Source organism: Poromitra crassiceps, assembly GCF_964638095.1.
Source record: "Poromitra crassiceps genome assembly, chromosome: 10".
In the NCBI taxonomy this organism is placed as follows: domain Eukaryota; kingdom Metazoa; phylum Chordata; class Actinopteri; order Beryciformes; family Melamphaidae; genus Poromitra; species Poromitra crassiceps.
Window position 1 is genome coordinate 48,766,878 of NC_139631.1, and position 19,136 is coordinate 48,786,013.

General features: G+C 45.1%; 1 protein-coding gene across 1 annotated transcript in view; it reads left to right on the forward strand.

Moving 5' to 3' along the window:
* The window catches only part of LOC310784495 (bile salt-activated lipase-like), a gene marked incomplete at its 5' end in the record, with an annotated part of 93,195 nt that overhangs the window by 72,563 nt on the left and 1,496 nt on the right, over positions 1–19,136 (forward strand). The window contains 2 exons of the mRNA XM_083645481.1: positions 2,855–3,052; positions 18,043–18,150. Coding sequence (XP_083501607.1) covers positions 2,855–3,052; positions 18,043–18,150 — 306 coding nt within the window. The remainder of the gene's footprint in view (positions 1–2,854; positions 3,053–18,042; positions 18,151–19,136) is intronic.

The following is a 19,136-nucleotide window of genomic DNA, read 5'->3' on the forward strand; positions in this document are numbered from 1 at the left end:
TTAGAGTATAACAACGGGGTTTAGTCTAGTTAGAGTATAACAACGGGGTTTAAGGAGTGTAGTTAGAGTATAACAACGGGGTTTAAGGAGTGTAGTTAGAGTATAACAACGGGGTTTAAGGAGTCTAGTTAGAGTATAACAACGGGGTTTAAGGAGTGTAGTTAGAGTATAACAACGGGGTTTAAGGAGTCTAGTTAGAGTATAACAACGGGGTTTAAGGAGTCTAGTTAGAGTATAACAACGGGGTTTAAGGAGTCCTTAAACCCCGTTGTTATACTCTAACTAGACTCCTTAAACCCCGTTGTTATACTCTAACTAGACTCCTTAAACCCCGTTGTTATACTCTAACTACACTCCTTAAACCCCGTAGTTACCCTGTAAGTACAGTGTGGTACCCCGTAATTAGCCTATAAGTACAAACATTTGTCCCCTGCTTCATAATACAGCCCGCGACCCGTAGTTAGACTATAAGTACAGATCTTGTTACCCTCTAGTTAAAGTATTTTTTCACTCCTTTTTCAACCCTGTTGTTATACTCTAACTACACTCCTCAAACCCCGTTGTTATACTCTAACTACACTCCTTAAACCCTGTTGTTAGACTATAACTACACTCCTTAAACCCCGTTGTTATACCATAACTACACTCCTTAAACCCCGTTGTTATACTCTAACTAGACTCCTTAAACCCCGTTGTTAGACTATAACTAGACTCCTTAAACCCCGTTGTTATACTCTAACTAGACTCCTTAAACCCCGTTGTTAGACTATAACTACACTCCTTAAACCCCGTTGTTATACCATAACTACACTCCTTAAACCCCGTTGTTATACTATAACTACACTCCTTAAACCCCGTAGTTAGACTATAAGTACAGATCTTATAATTCACTCCTTAAACCCCGTAGTTAGACTATAACTACAGCCCTAAACCCCGTTGTTATACTCTAACTACATGCTTATTTGCGGGCTGTATTCTAAAGCGTTACCGCATAATTTGATGTCTTGGCGTGGCAAGGCTGTGCGTAATGACATATCCAAAAGGAATTCCACTTTCCACTGCGCAAATACCTCTCTGCGCTGGGAGCGCAATGGTACTCTCCATGCAGCGCACCCAGCGCAGAGAGGTATTTGCGCGTAAGAGGTCCTTTTCAAAGCTCTTAGCGCAAAGTAATTGCGCGCTGCTGACGATAGCATAATGCCATCTATCACCACATTTTAGCGCTGAAATGCCTGCTTTGGCTTGTGGCAGCCAATGCCCAGTACAATTTTCACAGGCATGCGCTTGTGTCCGCCCCCAATTTGCATTGTGCACGGCATTAAATGAGCGCAAACGCTAAATTAGCGATTTTGGGAAGATAGAGCTCACAATATTTTCCTCCTTGGAAGACCAGCTCCACCTCCAGCCCTGCGTAACTTCACCTTTGCCTGAACATAACAGGTGCAGAGTGCTCTTAACAGTCTGCCAATGGCCCGTTCCATACAATGCACAAGGGTGCGTTACTTCCAATGCACAAGGTGCGTTACTTCCAACGCACAAGGGTGCGTTACTTCCAATGCACAAGGTGCGTTACTTCCAATGCACAAGGGTGCGTTACTTCCAATGCACAAGGGTGCGTTACTTCCAACGCACAAGGTGCGTTACTTCCAATGCACAAGGTGCGTGGCAAAGTGGGGATATAGGACGAGTTGGGAGTGAGAACAGGCTGGAGCTGAAAGTCCCATTTTTACTTTCACTGTTCAACATGTCTGCTGTGTTTGTCCCTCAGTGGAGCCCGTACCTCCTACCTGTTCAACATGTCTGCTGTGTTTGTCCCTCAGTGGAGCCTGTACCTCCTACCTGTTCAACATATCTGCTGTGTTTGTCCCTCAGTGGAGCCTGTACCTCCTACCTGTTCAACATGTCTGCTGTGTTTGTCCCTCAGTGGAGCCCATACCTCCTACCTGTTCAGCATGTCTGCTGTGTTTGTCCCTCAGTGGAGCCTGTACCTCCTACCTGTTCAATATGTCTGCTCTGTTTGTCCCTCAGTGGAGCCCGTACCTCTTACCTGTTCAATATGTCTGCTGTGTTTGTCCCTCAGTGGAGCCTGTACCTCCTACCTGTTCAACATGTCTGCTGTGTTTGCCCCTCTGTGGAGCCCGTACCTCCTACCTGTTCAACATGTCTGCTGTGTTTGTCCCTCAGTGGAGCCCGTACCTCCTACCTGTTCAACATGTCTGCTCTGTTTGTCCCTCTGTGGAGCCCGTACCTCCTACCTGTTCAACATGTCTGCTCTGTTTGTCCCTCAGTGGAGCCTGTACCTCCTACCTGTTCAACATGTCTGCTGCGTTTGTCCCTCAGTGGAGCCCGTACCTCCTACCTGTTCAACATGTCTGCTGTGTTTGTCCCTCAGTGGAGCCCGTACCTCCTACCTGTTCAATATCTCTGCTGTGTTTGTCCCTCAGTGGAGCCCGTACCTCCTACCTGTTCAAAATCTCTGCTCTGTTTGTCCCTCAGTGGAGCCCGTACCTACCTGTTCAACATGTCTGCTGTGTTTGTCCCTCAGTGGAGCCCGTACCTCCTACCTGTTCAATATCTCTGCTGTGTTTGTCCCTCAGTGGAGCCCGTACCTCCTACCTGTTCAACATGTCTGCTGTGTTTGTCCCTCAGTAGAGCCCGTACCTCCTACCTGTTCAATATCTCTGCTGTGTTTGTCCCTCAGTGGAGCCCGTACCTCCTACCTGTTCAACATGTCTGCTCTGTTTGTCCCTCAGTGGAGCCCGTACCTACCTGTTCAACATGTCTGCTGTGTTTGTCCCTCAGTGGAGCCCGTACCTCCTATCTGTTCAATATCTCTGCTGTGTTTTTCCCTCAGTGGAGCCCGTACCTACTCCTACCTCTTCAACATGAAGACGCGCAAATGGTGGCTGCCGGCCTGGGTGGAGGCGGTGCACTCCGATGATCTGCAGTACCTGTTCGGGAAGCCCTTCTCCATGCCGCTCGTATACTTCCCATGCCACCGTGACCTGGCCGGTCACATGATCGCCTACTGGTCCAACTTCGCCCAGACCGGGTAAACAGACACACACACACACACACACACACACACACACACACACACACACACACACACACTTGCTTATGGTTGTTCTATCGAATCAGATGACAACGTCCACTTACGTCCTTTAACGATGGGTTAATGATGGCTGAAGAGGCCAATCCTGGAACCACATATTGCAGGTGGGGCATGTGTAAGTTGTAGTGGTGCTGGTAGTACTGGCAGTCATGGGTGTGTTCCTCCTGAGTCTCTGTTGCTGTCTTCTGGCAGTCCTCTCCTCCTCCTGCCTGTGAGTTCCGTCAAGGCAGCGCTGCCGCCAGGAGTCGCGATCAGCAGCAGCAAACCTCCAGGTCTGATGTTGCGTTTCCTCAGTGAAGTCTTCAGCTTCTTCTCCTGCCAGGCGCCGGGCCTGGTGGAAGTGGATGTTTAGACGTTGAAGAGTACAGGTGCCAGCACACACCGTTGTCTTAGGCTACATTCAGACAGACTCCAGCAAGACGCAGTTGTAGTGCAGCTACATAGTAGCTAGTACAGCGATGTGGGAGTGTCTCACCTCACCCCCCCTTTCCGCCTTCTCCCCTTGAAAGCAAGCATGTGTGCGAGCAAACCAGGAAAATATTTTTTTTAAAGGCTGTAGGCTATTTTGTAGCTTTTGGTTTTGTTTATCTTTTTTAGTTTAGTTTCTGTTTGATATCTGCTATTTTACAGGCAGGCAGGCTTTCATTGACAAACTAATCTGAGGATTTTTATTGTACACTGCGGAGTGTCCGGTGTCTGCGGAGCGGAGGCTCTGTGCGGCGAGCCTGGCGCTCCGCACAGGCTCTGCGGAGGGACTGTACGGAGCTCCGTGCTCCTCTCAAAAAATGTAACTCCGCGGAGCCCGCCACGAGCTCGTGCAGTCAATTCCGAGGCTATGATTGGCTAATGTTTGCTATGGTTTGTATAGGGAAGAAGCCTCCACAAACTGACCAAGTGACCGGGAAATCAGTGCAAAATGAACGGGTTTGAGCATCGCCTGGTAGAAGAAGTACAGAAATGTGTATGATTCATCCACCCGAGACTACAAAGACCTACAGATGACTAATAATTTGTGGAGGGAAATTGGTAGAGTTTTGTCAACAGATCCTGACATCTGTAAACAAAAGTGGAAGAACCTTCGGGACAAATTTGTGAAAGCCAAAAAAAAGGTGAAAGGAAAGAGTAGGGATGGCGGTGGGAAAATAATTTCTCCCATCTTAAACAAGCTGCCTTGGCTCAGTGTTTTTGTAAAGCACAGGGAAACAGATACTAACATGTTAAACAAACTGAAAATAGCCTACAATTGCACTAGGATTGATTATTCGCCGATATAAATCAGGATCACACACGGAAGAACTGATGTGACATTTGCATTCCTGCTAAAAACACAACGGGAGCCTAGAGGGGGATTCTCCGCTCTCTGCAGACACTGCACTGCTACCGCATTTACCATAAAAGGATATGCCTCTGCGGAGAGAACGGTCTTGCCGTGAACACCGCGGACACCGGAAACTCTGCAGTCAGTATAAATTTGCTTTTAGTTGTAGTGCAGCTACATAGTAGCTAGTACAGCGATGTGGGAGTGTCTCACCTCACCCCCCTTTTCCGCCTTCTCCCCTTGAAAACAAGCATGTGTGCGAGCAATCCAGGAAAATATTTTTTTTAAAGGCTGTAGGCTATTTTGTAGCTTTTGGTTTCGTTTATCTCTTTTTTAGTTTAGTTTCTGTTTGATATCTGCTATTTTACAGGCAGGCAGGCTTTCATTGACAAACTAATCTGAGGATTTTTATTGTGCAGAACAGATATACAGCTGCGACTGTTGAGAGAGAGTTCCAGTTCAAATTCAACTTTATTGTCATTCAAGCTACTGTATACACAGGCACAGCAGAAATGAAATTACGATGCATCCAGCCCACAAAAATGCAATTTCAGAAATAGTACCACCAACACCAAAATAAAGTTAATACGTTAAGCTATACACTATTATTGCACATACTAAGGGGTTCAAAGTCACGAAATAGATAACAGAAATACACATAATTTAAAAACTAAATATTAAAAATATTAAAAGTTAGCAACGATGGTAGAAATTTGACTGGGGTGGGGTCGGGGCGGGGGGGTCACAGGGAATTAAGGAGCCTGATGGCCTGCTCCGAATGCTGCGATATCGTTTTCCAGAGGGCATGAGGGTGAAGGTGAACAGTCCATGGAAGGGGTGGGTGGAGTTCTTGGCAATGTTTATGGCTTTGGTCAGGCAGCGTTTGTGAGCTGTGTCATGGATGGATCATGGAGGAGAGGTCCCAATGATCTTCTCGGCCGACCTCACCACCCTCTGCAGGGACATCAGGTCCATGGAGTTGCAGTTTCCATACCAGAGGAGGAAACGCAGCTGGTTAGCACACTGTCAATGGTGCCCCTGTAGAATGAGGTGAGGAGAGGGGAGGGGAGGTGGGCTGTCCTCATCAGGGATGAGGTGTTGTGTGAGCAGAGAGAGACAAGAGAAGAAATAAGAAGAGACGAGTGAAACAGAGCAGAGCTGTGTGAGTGTGTGTGTGTGTGCGTGCGTGTGTGTGTGTGGCGTCTAGATTGGCCAGCTGCAGCGTGACGTCGTGTTGCATCCCCCCAAAAGTTGAATTGACCGCTGCATGTTTTTCACGCAGCCCCCTGCTTCACCCACTGCTGGAGCCTGACACACTACCCCCATTGACTATGAATGGAGCGCGGGGGGGGCCAATGCAGAGCGCCGGAGTCTGTGTGAATCCAGCCTTACCCCTGTGCATACTCAGACACAGACTCTTGTCCTCCAATGGTCACATGGGTCATCATCCCATCATGGAATTGATGGAGGATGCTGACAAATTTGGCTGGGCAGCCACACTTGGCAAACACACTCGACAGGAGCTCCCTGTTAACAGTGTCAGAGGCCTTCGAGAGGTCGAAGAGGTCTTGATGGTGTTTTCGTAGCACTTTTCCTGAAGTTGCCGTGCTGGAAAGATCATGTGGATCATGCACTCCTGTTCTTCCTAAACCCACACTGTGACTCAGGTAGCATTGTCTCTGTTATGTTATTGATGAGCCTCTGTAGCATCACCTTGGCCAGGACTTTGCCAGCAACAGCAAGCAGTGATATTCCCCTACTGTTACCGCAGATGGACCTGTCATCCTTATTTTTGTAAATGTGAGGATGTTGGCATCCCTCCACTGTTGGGGTATGTTCTCATCTGCCCAGGCCTTCACAATGTCCTATTGGTTGTTCCCACACCAGGCTCAAAAGCAAAGGTGACTGAGCCTTTGAGTCTGTAGCTCCTAGGTTGTGAAACACTCTCCCTCAGGACTTGAGAGCTGCGACCTCTGTGGACATTTTTAAAAAGCAGCTAAAAACGCTTCTGTTTAGACAGGCGTTTGTCTAGCCTTTTTGAGTTGACCGCTTTTCTGTAAATCTGACTGGAATCCTCTGTTTTGTATTCTACTATTACTTCAATCAGGATAGATGAATTATATTATTTAGATAACAATGATTTATTATCATGAGCAATGATTTACATGAGAACAATGATTATGAAAAAAACAAAGATTATGAAATGTTCAATAATTATGCAATGTTCAAAGTCTTTGGCGATTAGACTCCATCACAACGTTATCATCGAAGCTTGTCACCCCCTACCTAAGAAAAAGCAGTCAGATAAACCGACAATAATAATAAGGTTTGTGAACAGAAGGCATAAAAGATGAAAGGATCAGGGGCTGGTTGCACCAAGTGGTCTTAACTATGCCTGGTCGTAACTCCTACGTCGGTCTTAGTTAACTCATTCATGGCCAGTTTAGGACTGCCAATATTTAGCACAGGCCAAAGATTTTCATAATTGTTGGTCATCTTTCAAGACCCACAGTAAATTATCTATTAGCACCAAAGTGATTTGCAATAACTCAAAATGAAGATGTACGTCTCTGGGTTCACCAGGGAAAAAAAGTGAGCTTTTAGCATGTTCTGTACTCTACTTATAGCCATTTATATACACCCTGTTTTCACCAAAAAGGTCTCTCTGAGAAGAGAAACAGCAGAAAAGGCCATTTTTGTAAAAGACACAATCTCAGGCAGAACTCGCTCTCAATTCTTTTATTTTGAACTGTATTGACATCAGACATGTAAATATTATTCGTTATGACACAAATGACAAAAAATATATATATATATATATATATATATATACATGAAGTGCTTTTTTTACATTCAACAATACAGTTTACTCAGTGTGAGTGAGTGTGCAGACAGACAGACAGACAGACAGACAGACACACAGACACACACACACACACACACACACACACACACACACACACACACAGAGAGAGAGAGTTCTGTCCACAGCTGCTGCTGGATCGCACCTCCTTCCCCCGCAAATTAGCATAGGAGGGGAACACCAAACTGGTCTGAGATCAGCGTCTAGCCTCCTCTGCCTCTGCATCGTTTTCCTCCTCTCGTTCGGGCTGGGACGAATGCTGCGACACAGGAACGGGTCCGGCTTGGCTTTGGGACCAGGCGCTGGAACCTGATCGATCATGTTCGTCACGGGTTTGACTACCGCGAACAACTCAATCCAGGTTCGCCCTGCAGCAAGGCGACCAGTGCAGCGCGCCGAGGGGCGTTTCTCCTCTCTGCACAAGGAAGCGCGTTTCTCTGTTTTCTGTTTTTCCTCCTGCTCATTTCAAAACAACAGCTGCGGTATGTGTTTGATAACGTGTTGTCGGCTTGGCTTTGAGGGGAGGGACCTGATACCATGTCACAGGCTGGGGAAGTCTTTGAACTACGCGCTGCACTAATAAAAACAAAAACACGTCAAACACGTCATTGGCGGGGAGGGCTATTCCTGATAACACGTCAAAGACGTCTTTGGCGGTGAATGAGTTAAGACCAGTCTTTAGAGTGGATTTATGCCTGTTGCACCAACAGGGCTTACGTCTGGTCTTAACTACGCCGGTCGTAGCAATGCGAATTGATGAATGTGAATTGCCAGGGAATGCCCCCTGATTGGATGATGTTGCAAAAATGTGCCTCGCGACCTGCTTGGAGCGTCACTGTGCCACTAAGCTCTCTCAGCCACTACTGTATGTGCATCACTACACCCTCTCTCCTCCCACCCTCCCTCGCTCCGGGGGAAAAATGGCAGCGATTGAGTGCCAGACAGTCTGAATGAAATTGAATGTAACGTTCCCAATTATATGTATTAAATTCTAAAAAACTAACGTCAACATTTGGGAAGGCTAAGCCACACAACTAGTTCGTTATAATCTAACTTCATGCTTCAAAGGCGACTTTACGATGATGACGATGAGGACGGGTCTCCGCTGATGATAGACACGGAGATCTCTGTTACAGGCAGGCACCCTTACCCTTAGGCTGGTTTCACACCGGCGACCCAAGCCTTGCCTATGCCTTGCCTTTACCCACGCTTTTTAATAGGCGTCCGTTTTAGTCAATGAGGCTCTGTACACCGGACGCCTGAGCGTGAACCCTGCGTGTACCCACGCCTTGCCTGTGCCTTGCCGATTTTATCGAATAGGCGAGAGTTCTATTTTCACGCCGACAAGGCGCGTGCAGGCAGGCTTTTCTGTCAAGCCATGAAAGAAAAACGCGACAATATCCGTGGGAACTGGCAAAGTCAACTGAATTTCAAAATAAAATGGAGTTTCTACAACAGTATTGAGCAGAGAGAGAGAGCGAGAGAGAGATTGATGGGTGGCTATCACGTGGGGCTTTCTCCCTGTCGGCAAACAAATCTTCATGAGAGAGAATAGCGACCGAAGAAGCAAGATGGACAATGTTGTTGTGCCAGCACATATTCTTGCAAGATCACCTCTCTAAAATGTCCGACTATAGTGTATAGTCAGACCTGGTTATACATATCCAGCATCAATAGAACATTAAATATATCAGATTTATTTTACCTAGAGGCTACCCATGACAATTCTGGACAACACGTGAAAAAATACAGTCGGGAGAGAGGAGAGGCGCTTGTGACTCGGCTCCAGGTTCGGCGTGCAAAAGGCGTGCGGTGTGATCGCAAAAGCGTGTAACAGGTTCACGCCCAGCTCGGCGTAGGCGTGGGTTGAGGCAAGGCAAGGCTTGGGTCGTCGGTGTGAAACCAGCCTTAGACTCTTACGCCTCCTCCTGACCAGGCGTAAGAGTTATGCCTGGGCGTAGTGAAAAGAAGGCTTAAGCCCTCTTGGTGCAACCGGCGTAGCTGTTAGGTCGTAAAGTTACGACTGGCGTAGCTTAAGACCAGTGTAAGACCACTTGGTGCAACCGGCCCCAGATGTTTACTTGGATGAACATCTGACCAAAAGAAATGCTGCCATCGCCAGAGAGGCTCACTTTCTGCGAAAGCAGAGAGTAGAGAGTAGAGTAGAGTAGAGAGTAGAGTAGAGAATCTTTATTTATCCCCCTTGGGGCAATTCATGTGCAGCATAAAAAAAGTAATTTAAAAACATACAGACATGAAACAGTAAAAAATAGGGATGTCTTAAAACATAGTACATTTAAAAGGACACGAAACCATGTAAATTAAAACAAAAAGGGGGCATGAAGTAGGCTACTATTCAATTCAACAGTTCAGACAGCGAATAGCCTCAGGAACAAAAGAATGGCTGTATCTGTTCCTGCAACAGCGGGGCATCCTATACCTGCGCCCAGAAGGAAGGAGGGAAAACTCAGGGTAAAGAGGGTGCTGTGGGTCACGCAGGACACCCTGAGCCTTCTTAAGAACCCTCTTCTTATATAGAAGACAGAGGTCATTCAAGTTACAGCCTGTGATTTTGGAGCTCATCCTGACAATTTTCTTTAGCATGTTCTTGTTTGTCAAGTTTATGTTCCCAAACCAAGAAATAAATGCAAAGGTGAGGACTGACTCAATACAAGAAGAGTAGAACATTTTCAAAAGTGACTTGTCTACGTTAAAACTTCTTAGCTTCCTTAAAAAGAACAAGCGCTGATGGCTTTTCTTTAGAATTGCCTTCACATTAGGCTCAAAACTCAGTTTGTCATCCAGAATTGTCCCCAGATATTTGTACTGGCTGACCACTTCTACCTGTTTCCCATTTATAAGGGTAGGTGATGGGGGGACGGGAGCCTGTCTGCGAAAGTCGATTGACATTTCTTTTGTTTTTGACACATTCAGTTTAAGAAAGGACTGATCACACTGTAAAAAATCATCCACAATTGTGCCATGACCAGTCTCATCATTTTTGAGAAGACTCACTATCACAGAGTCATCTGCAAATTTGAAGATCTGTCTTAACCCATGATGGCTCACACAACCATTGGTGTACAAAATGAACAACAGGGCAGAAAGAACGCACCCTTGTGGTGAACCAGTAGAAGACATAAGAACACTAGAAAGAAAGCCATTTACTCGCACCCTCTGAGAGCGGTCTGTTAAAAAGCTTATCAGCCAGCTTACAATGTTAAAATCCAGATCAAAGTCGCTCATAAGTCTATGTGCGAGGACGTGGGGCTGTATGCAGTTAAAGGCAGAGGAAAAATCAATAAAAAGCAACTTAACATGGTTTTTGCTCTCTTCTAAATGTTTTACAATGGTATTGAGGAGGGAGGTGGTGGCATCCTCCACCCCCCTCTCTGCTCTATAAGCAAACTGTAAGGGGTCAAGTTTGTCCTTGGTCTTTATGAGAATCTCATTTCTAACAATCCTCTCGAAAGCCTTCATGGTCAGAGAGGTGAGGGCCACAGGACGGTAATCATTTAGTAGTTTGGGGGTCCTAACTTTGGCCACTGGCACTATAATAGAGTCTTTCCATATTTTAGGAACCTCTCTCTGAAGAAGTGAACACTGGAAAATAAAGGAAAGAATGCCACACAGTTAGCTGGCACAGTTTTTGAGTATCCTGCTCCCAATGCCATCAGGACCAGGACTTGTTCTCACCTTAGTGCGCATGAGAGATTTCAGGACTTTATTCTCATCAATAACAATAGTACTCTCAGGGGCTCTTGTATCATCCCTGAAAGCTAGATGTTCATTTTTAAAATCATGCTCATCAAAACGTAAATAAAAACTATTCAATTCATCAGCCAGCACTGCATCAGGTTTGTCAGAGAAAACAGATTTCTTCCCTTTTCTCTCCATCCCCACCATTGACTTGATCCCCTCCCATGCAAAACGGGAGTTACCCTTCCCAAGTTCCTTCTCCACCTTGTCTTTGTATTTCAGCTTAGCTTTCCTTATTTCCTTTTTCACATTTTTAGCTGCTTCAGCTTTTTGGTTGGCATCCCCCTTGTAAAAAGAGATCTTTTTCATGTTTAAAACTGATTTGACAGATTTAGTTATCCAAGGCTTATTGTTGGGGAAAACTTTACATAATTTGTGAGGGATAACATTATCTTCACAGAAGGTCATGTAAGCAGTGACAGTCTCAGTCAGTTCATCTAGGTCACTGCAGGCATCCTTAAAGACCTCCCAGTCAGTGCAGTCGAAGCAGCCCTGGAGGGCCATAGTGGAAGCCTCAGTCCAAAGTGGGACCTTCCTTAGCTCTGTTTTCCCCCTCTTCAGAGCTGTACTGTAGGTTGGAGCGAGGAAAACCACATTATGGTCCGAGGTGCCAAGAGGAGCCTTAGAAATAGACTTGTAGGCTTCTTTAATAGAGCCATAACATAAGTCCAACACCTTGTTGTGCCTCGTTGGGCAGGCGACATATTGATGAAAATTACACAGGGACTTTTTTAGTCTACAATGATTAAAATCACCCATGATCAGATTGGGAGCATCTGGGGCAATAGACTGCAGTCGATGTATCAGAAGAAGATACAATCAACATGGACTACAAATGGCAAAGTCTTTATAAAGGTTAACAGAACGCCGGAGGAATCTAAAGTGCTCGTCATCAGAGACATGAAGGAACGGGACAAATATCAATGAGACCAAGTGAGTGGCTATGATGAAAACATATATTATATTATACTATAGCTTTACTATTATATATACATTGTGATGTCATAAACTTATCATGTCCAACGTTATCAATAACCTACATAAAGTCTAGTATTTGCACATATTAACGTGTAGGCTGAGGAACAAAACTCAAGACCTCTCTTTTTTTGCAGTCAAACAAAATAGATATTCTTGCTGTTTCTGAGATCCATTTAGACTGTTCTTTTGAAAATTCTGTAGTTGATTGATGGCTTTTCAATATACAGAAATGACAGAAATAGGTTTGGTGGCGGAGTTGCTATCTTTATATGTGAACATTTACCTGTTAAACAAAGGAATGATTTTATGGTAAATAATATTGAGGCAGTATGGCTTCAAGTGCAGGAAAATAGAGTGTACTTGCTGGGTGATTTCAATATTGATCGGTTGTCTGATGGTTGTTCTCTGAGGAATAGGCTTAAGATCCATGGCTGATAGCTGTGGATTAGCTCAATTAATGTTCCAACAAACAAGAATCTCCGCAAATAATACTGGGGACAAATCCTCAAAATGCATTGATCATATCTACACTAACACTCCAGATATGTGCTCCACACATGTTTCTGTCCCTGTTGGTTTCAGCGACCACAATATCATAGCTGTCTCCTGAGAACCAAACTACCCATGGCCAGTCCCAAAATTGTTATCACAATATCAGACATTTACTCAAGAGGGTTTTCTCAATGCACTTAACTCATTGAGTGCCAATGACGACAATCGTCGTCAATTCGAATACTAACGTAGAGTGCCAATGACGACGATTGTCGTCAATTGCGTTTTTTGACGGTGGGACGTGGATCAAAGCCTCAGGCATCTCCTGTACAAATATTGTAGCTATTGAAGGTGTATAACCTATTTTACAGACTCATTAGGTGGCGACAGTGCTCTCCAGATTAGAGAAAGGTCAGGAAAACAGCAGGAAAAAGCCCCGTGATGAAAGAGAAACCGATGCATGCTGCAGCCAGAGCCATATAGATTGCTCTGGCTGGAGCTGACGTTGGCTGCGAACAGCAGTCAATCCGCGCCCACAACAGAGCCCCTCTGCCTCTGTCTGTCTGTCTGCATAGTTTCTCCACACGATTAGCCGCCAGAAAAGCAGCACCCGACGCCGAAGGGCCAAACCATTCTCAGCAGTCCGGTTTGGCTTTTCCGTGTTGCGCTGGGAGCCGGCGCACAAAAACGGAGCACTCCGAAAATAGACGCTGGGTGCGTGAGGCTGTGTGAGTGTGGGGAGGAGTTTGCAGCTGAGGGGGGGGAGAGGGGGGTGGGGCACGCAGGGCACCACACAACTACACACCACGTCACTACATCAGAAAATATTAGCTTCAGAGTCAATGAATGTGCTTGAAATGCTTCATTTTACAAAAGGCTGAATATCTCAGCTTCTAATTTGAAACGCCTGTTTTTGCTGAAAACAACCTATCTTCTCCGGCTCATAACTAAAGAACGGAAAATGGTATCAATAAACTTTTTTTTGCTGATGATACAATAGAGTCTCCTCGTTCTTTGTGCGTGTTCGGTGTTTACATAGTAATATCACACAATATTCTGTGGGCCTCGAGAAATCACTGAAAACGCTCTGAAACTCTGGCACTGGGAGCGTCCGTTCTCTAAAAGTGGCTGGCATTCAATGAGTTAACAATATTAACTGGGCCAATGTGTGTGCTGTTGATGATGCTGAAATTTCTTTGAATGTATTTATGGATTATTTTATGAAAATTGTTAACAATCACGCCCCGTTAAAGAAATTCACAGTTAAAGGGATACGCCAACTTTTCGGGAGTTTCGCTCATTTGCCATATTCCCCATACATAACCAAGATACACTTTACCTTCACTCTCCGCACAGTTTACAGTGAGCTACAGTCATCAAGTTAGTTAGTATTACCATAGAATGGAGGCTAATGGTACAGCCATTCAAAATCACCAAAAACACACATCTAACAGCGCCAAAATACATGTTGTGCTTCGGGTACTCACCACGCGATGAAATATTAATCCAAAATGCGAAGAAATTATATATTTTTAAGGTAAATAGATAGCCGAAATTACTTTCCAAACATGGCCACCAGGCATGCGTGACATACAGCACATGTGCTGTGTACAGCGGAAGCGCTGTTTACAGGCAAACAAGGAAGTAACTCGGTGTGGGGATTTACTCCGAGAATGACGTTTACTTAACCTGACGCTGCCAGATGGACGGTATAGCTCCACATACATTTCACTAAACCAGTCGATCTGGGAATGCAGTAACCAGACCCGCTGACGGAGGCGGGCACTTTTTCCAAGCTACTTGGCAGGTGATTGGATGACCCATCTGTCTATCACCGCTGGTGGGTGTTAACTTCAACCAATCAGATCGCCGAAGGTGCCTGTGCCTGTCTGATCTCCGTGGTATTCATTGATTGAGTCCTCACAGTCGTAAAGTCACCTTCGAAGCATTTAGTTAGATTATAACGAACTAGTTGTGTGGCTTAGCCTTCCCAAATGTTGAGGGTCGTTTTTTAGAATTGAATACATAGAATTGGGAACGTTACATTCAATTTCATTCAGACTGCCTGTCACTTCCGCGGCGGCAGCCATGTTGACGAGTGAAAAGAACTACAAAGACCATGTACCCACTACTTGCCCAGACGAGCCTCAGCCCGCCTACGGCTGCCGCTGATTCGTCGGGCCGGCATGGTTCGACCAATCATCTTAACTGCCTGTGCATGACAAGATGGATACGTCGAGAGAATCTCTTTTGATCTCGCGAGGTTATCCATCTTGCAAGCAAGGTTAACGTTTACTATGGATTCATATTTAATTAGCGAATGAATGCAAATGCGCATAATTAGAACCTGAGAGATGGGCAACCACCTTACACGAGAGGCTAATCAACCAAATAGCCGATATGATCATATGTGGACAAAAGTGACCAATCTGGGGAACTAAGAGGCAGACAAGTTTGACACAACCAAACACATCAATCGGCAAATTTCACTGAAGGGTAGGAGCGCGCATGGAGGGAGGGAGGGAGGCAGACGACTTGCTTTGGTCTGGTTATGCCAAATTGTGTGTAAACAAGACCGGTCTTCTAGCAGCATACTGGCCGGCGGAGCCAATGGGCTAACCAGTAGGAAGTAAGCTAGTTGACATTTTGGTGCTGCTTGCCTTTAAAGTGGGCACCGTAGTTACCAGTAGACTATTCATACCATAACTGAATTCATATTCTCCAAGGTGTAATGTTCATCATTTGCCAATATTCAAAGCCACCTTAAACTAGTCACTTTTTAAATGGAGTTCAGCATTCATAGCTTCATCCATATACAGAGAGCCGAGTAAGCTTTTTAAATTTGCTAAAACACTTAGAAGTATAACAGAATGGGTTGAACAACCTAGTAACAATCCATCCATGTCGAAAAATCAAGAGTTAGGAGTGGGGTCTATGAGCAGATTGGCCGGGCTAGCAAGCCACCTACCCAGGCTGCATTAGCTTGCTGTTGCCAGCCAGTTTGTGCTCTGGAGCTTTTTTGTTGCTCAATTTTTCACCATAAATGTTCGGAAAGTGGCAATTATTGAAACCTACTACCCTGCTTGTAGCCATCAAAATTAATCAGAAATTAATTTAGTGATGAAATAAAACTTTAAATTGTAAAAAACTTACCGGAGCTTATGACGTCTTCTCTGCTGCGTTCTGTCTCCGCGTATGCCGAAATGAATGCTGGGATACGTGCCTTGCCAAGTTGACACAAGTCACCAACCAGAGCATCCTCAGTAAAGTCGGCATGTCTAGAACAGTTCCGGGAATTTTAAGCGTTCTTAGCTAAATGTGAACTTTGCATTGGAACAGTACTTGGGCTGCGACTGATGACGTTTCACAGGGACACAAGAACACAAGAACACACAAGAACCCTTATTGAGAAAGGGCCATGGTCTTCCTTTCTGAACTTCCGTATACACTTTATTTGTATTGATTGACTGTTTTTTCTGTATGTATTTTAACCTGTGAACCACTTTGTGAGGACTCTCTGGGAGAAATGCTATACAAGTAAAATGTACTTACTTACTTACAATATACTGATGGAGAGTTCTTGTGCAGAGGTACTCCCTCCTTCAGTAGTTTGGTAGGTGATGCTGTCAGTGCCAAGGGACTTGGGGCTCTATCTGTTCCCTGGCCTTAAATTTGTGTTTATAGCTTGGCCTAGCGCTATTTGTGGGCGTGGTCAGGCGCATTCTCAAATTTTTCCTCAGCGCTAAAGCCAGCGCTAACCATTTAACCACGCCTTTTTAAGCGTACAATTATTCACAACTGTGGCCATTGGCAGGGGCGGAGCGACCCTATCAGCCCAGAGGGGGCAAAGCTCTTAGGAGGGGCCCCATCAAAAAAAATTTTTTTTTTTTTTTTTTTTTAAGGCCAGGCCAGGCCGCAGGGCCGGTTCCAGAACAAGATGACTAGGGGTGCATCCTAGATAGGAAGGGGTGCAGATGCCCGGCCGAAGGCCGGGCCCACTCCTATAGGGGTCAAAAATTTGACATGTTATTTTACTAAAAATAATGCATTTGACCATCATTTCAAGTAGAATGATACCACCCAAGCAAGAATATTTCAAGTGTTTCAAGTGCTTTACTGAATATTTAATAACACAATTTGTCACTCATTGAGCCAAGTAATATTATGTCCAAGAAAGACTACAGTGAAGCCACTTTACAGACAAGCTTGTTCTGAAGAAGAAAAATAAAAACACAGGTTGCCAGCCAGGTGGCCTGGCCTGCAAAATTTTTTTTTTTTTTTTTTTTTTTTTGGATGGGCCCCCCTGACGAGTGGGCCCGTGGCGGCCGCACCCTCTGCCCCGGCGTACGCTCCGCTACTGGCCATTGGCGATCTACAGTGAAGCAATCACATTCTTCCTTTCCAAGCTCTGATCCACTCGATCCAGTCCGGTTGCGGCTGCATGCTGTCATCTCTTCATGCCAATTTGGATATCTCAGCACATCACAGATCATAGCCTGAATAAAGCGATTCAACCTACAGGCAAATACAGATCTGTTCAGCCGGGCTGATGGTCTCCCTGTACAAGAACGTTAACTATCGGTGACATTCCTGATACCATCCACTTCCATGATCTTTATATGTTGTAAACACATAACTTTCACAATAGTGAATAAGCACCCCCACTCGGCTCATTCAGGGCAGGTAGTTTTATAACTTGTAGGCTACCTGCTGCTCCTGCACATCACAGCACATGCTAAATGATGCGACATAAATATACATTATGTAAAATCATGGCATAAATGTGTTTTTGTTGAAAAAGTACGTGTCAAGTAAGCTAAGTCTTGTTGGAGCGGACATCACAGTACAACCGTGTTACGGTTGTCACTCGACTATAACATGTTGTATTTGCGACGGATATATATACGACCTGGATTACATGTATGTTTCACATAGGGTTGTGTTTTGATTTTTATGTTTTATTTTGTCCAATATTGAAATGTTCTAGAATTGCATGTTGTGTTAACATAAATATTATTTCTATCTACCACTTAGCCTACTTAGGCTGATTTGGTAGCTTTTTCTTGTCAAAATGTATTAAGCCTCAATGCATTCTGGGAGAGTCTGTGTGTGGCGTTCGGTAGGGGAGCCGGCGCTAAGCGCTAAATTAACGCCAGTTGGGAAGATCGCTTTAGGCTGGTATTTAAGGCCGAAACGCCCATTCTGGCCTATTCTGGCACTGCGCCACGCCTCTTCAGCGTAAAGCGCATTTCGGGGCCTAAAAACATGATGCTATCTTCCCGAGTCACGGGTAGGCAGGCGCAAAGCATGTTTTTTTACATGCAGTTTAGCGCCTAAGGCCAGGCGGAGAATAGAGCCCTTGGTGTTTTTAACTCACAGACAGCTGCTAGTACCTCCATGAAGGTTGGCGGCTGGCTGAGGTTGTGGATGGGAGGACGTTCAGGTAGTTCAGCGTGTGTGTGTGTGTGCGTGTGCGTGTGTGTGTGTGTGTGTGTGTGTGTGTGTGTGTGTGAACAGAGACCCCAGTAAAGGCGACAGTAGAGTCCCGGCACCCTGGCCAGTCTTCAGCAGGACTCACCAGCCGTACCTGCTGCTGAACAACAAGATCAACAAGTCCTCTGTCAGGTCCTCAACTCTACTCTGCTCTGCTTTACTCTACTCTACTTAGCCTCAACGCGAGACTCATCAGTCATTCTTCCGTCTTCGGCTCGGATGGGAGGTCGCCTCAAATGGCTGCACGCACACGCACACTTTATCAATCACAATAAAACTGTACCCACCTCTGAGACAATGTTGTTATCCAAGAGTTACCCACCAGTGGGTGCCATGGCATTCCCAAATAGTGCGTCTTTTCCAATACCGAGCTCTTACGCCAGTGCGGAGGTTTAAGCTTAAACACAGACTTCATTTCGGGTTCAACTCAACTCAACTCGGTTCGGTGCTCAGTGGTTGCGAGGGTGTATACTGCACTTTACAATTTTGAGCATCAGCTCTGGCATGTGAACAAGGGCTCAGTATTGGAAACTATACACTATTTGGCAATGCCATGGCACCCACATCTTGGATAACAACAGAGGTGGGTACAGTTTGATTGTGATTGATAACGTGTATATCGCGTGCAGCCATTTAGCCGATCTTGCAGTGGATATATCGGAGCCACCCATCCGAAATGATAGAAGGAAGAATGACTGATGAGTCTTGCGTTGAGGCTATGCTCTACTCAGCTCTGATCTCTGCTCTGCTCTGCTCTACTCTATTCTATTCTGTTCTGCTCTACTGTTTCATGCTGATGCCTCATCAGGCATTGTACTGTGTGGGTTACATTATTTTCAAGATATTTTGGTCCGGGCAGTTCTGCTGATGGATCCTGTATGGATCATGTATTCCTCCTCTTCTTCTTCAACTTGCTCCTCAAAATAATAATAGAAAAGTTCATTTGCAAAAACAGGTAAATGCCATTCTTAGAATCAATAAACAACACCTGTTTGATACTCCATGGAATGCACATAAAAAAAAACATTATTGGAGTGATTTTTACAATATAAAGACATCAATATATAATATAAAAGGATGAAAATACAAACGTAGATACCTGTTTTTTTTTATTAACT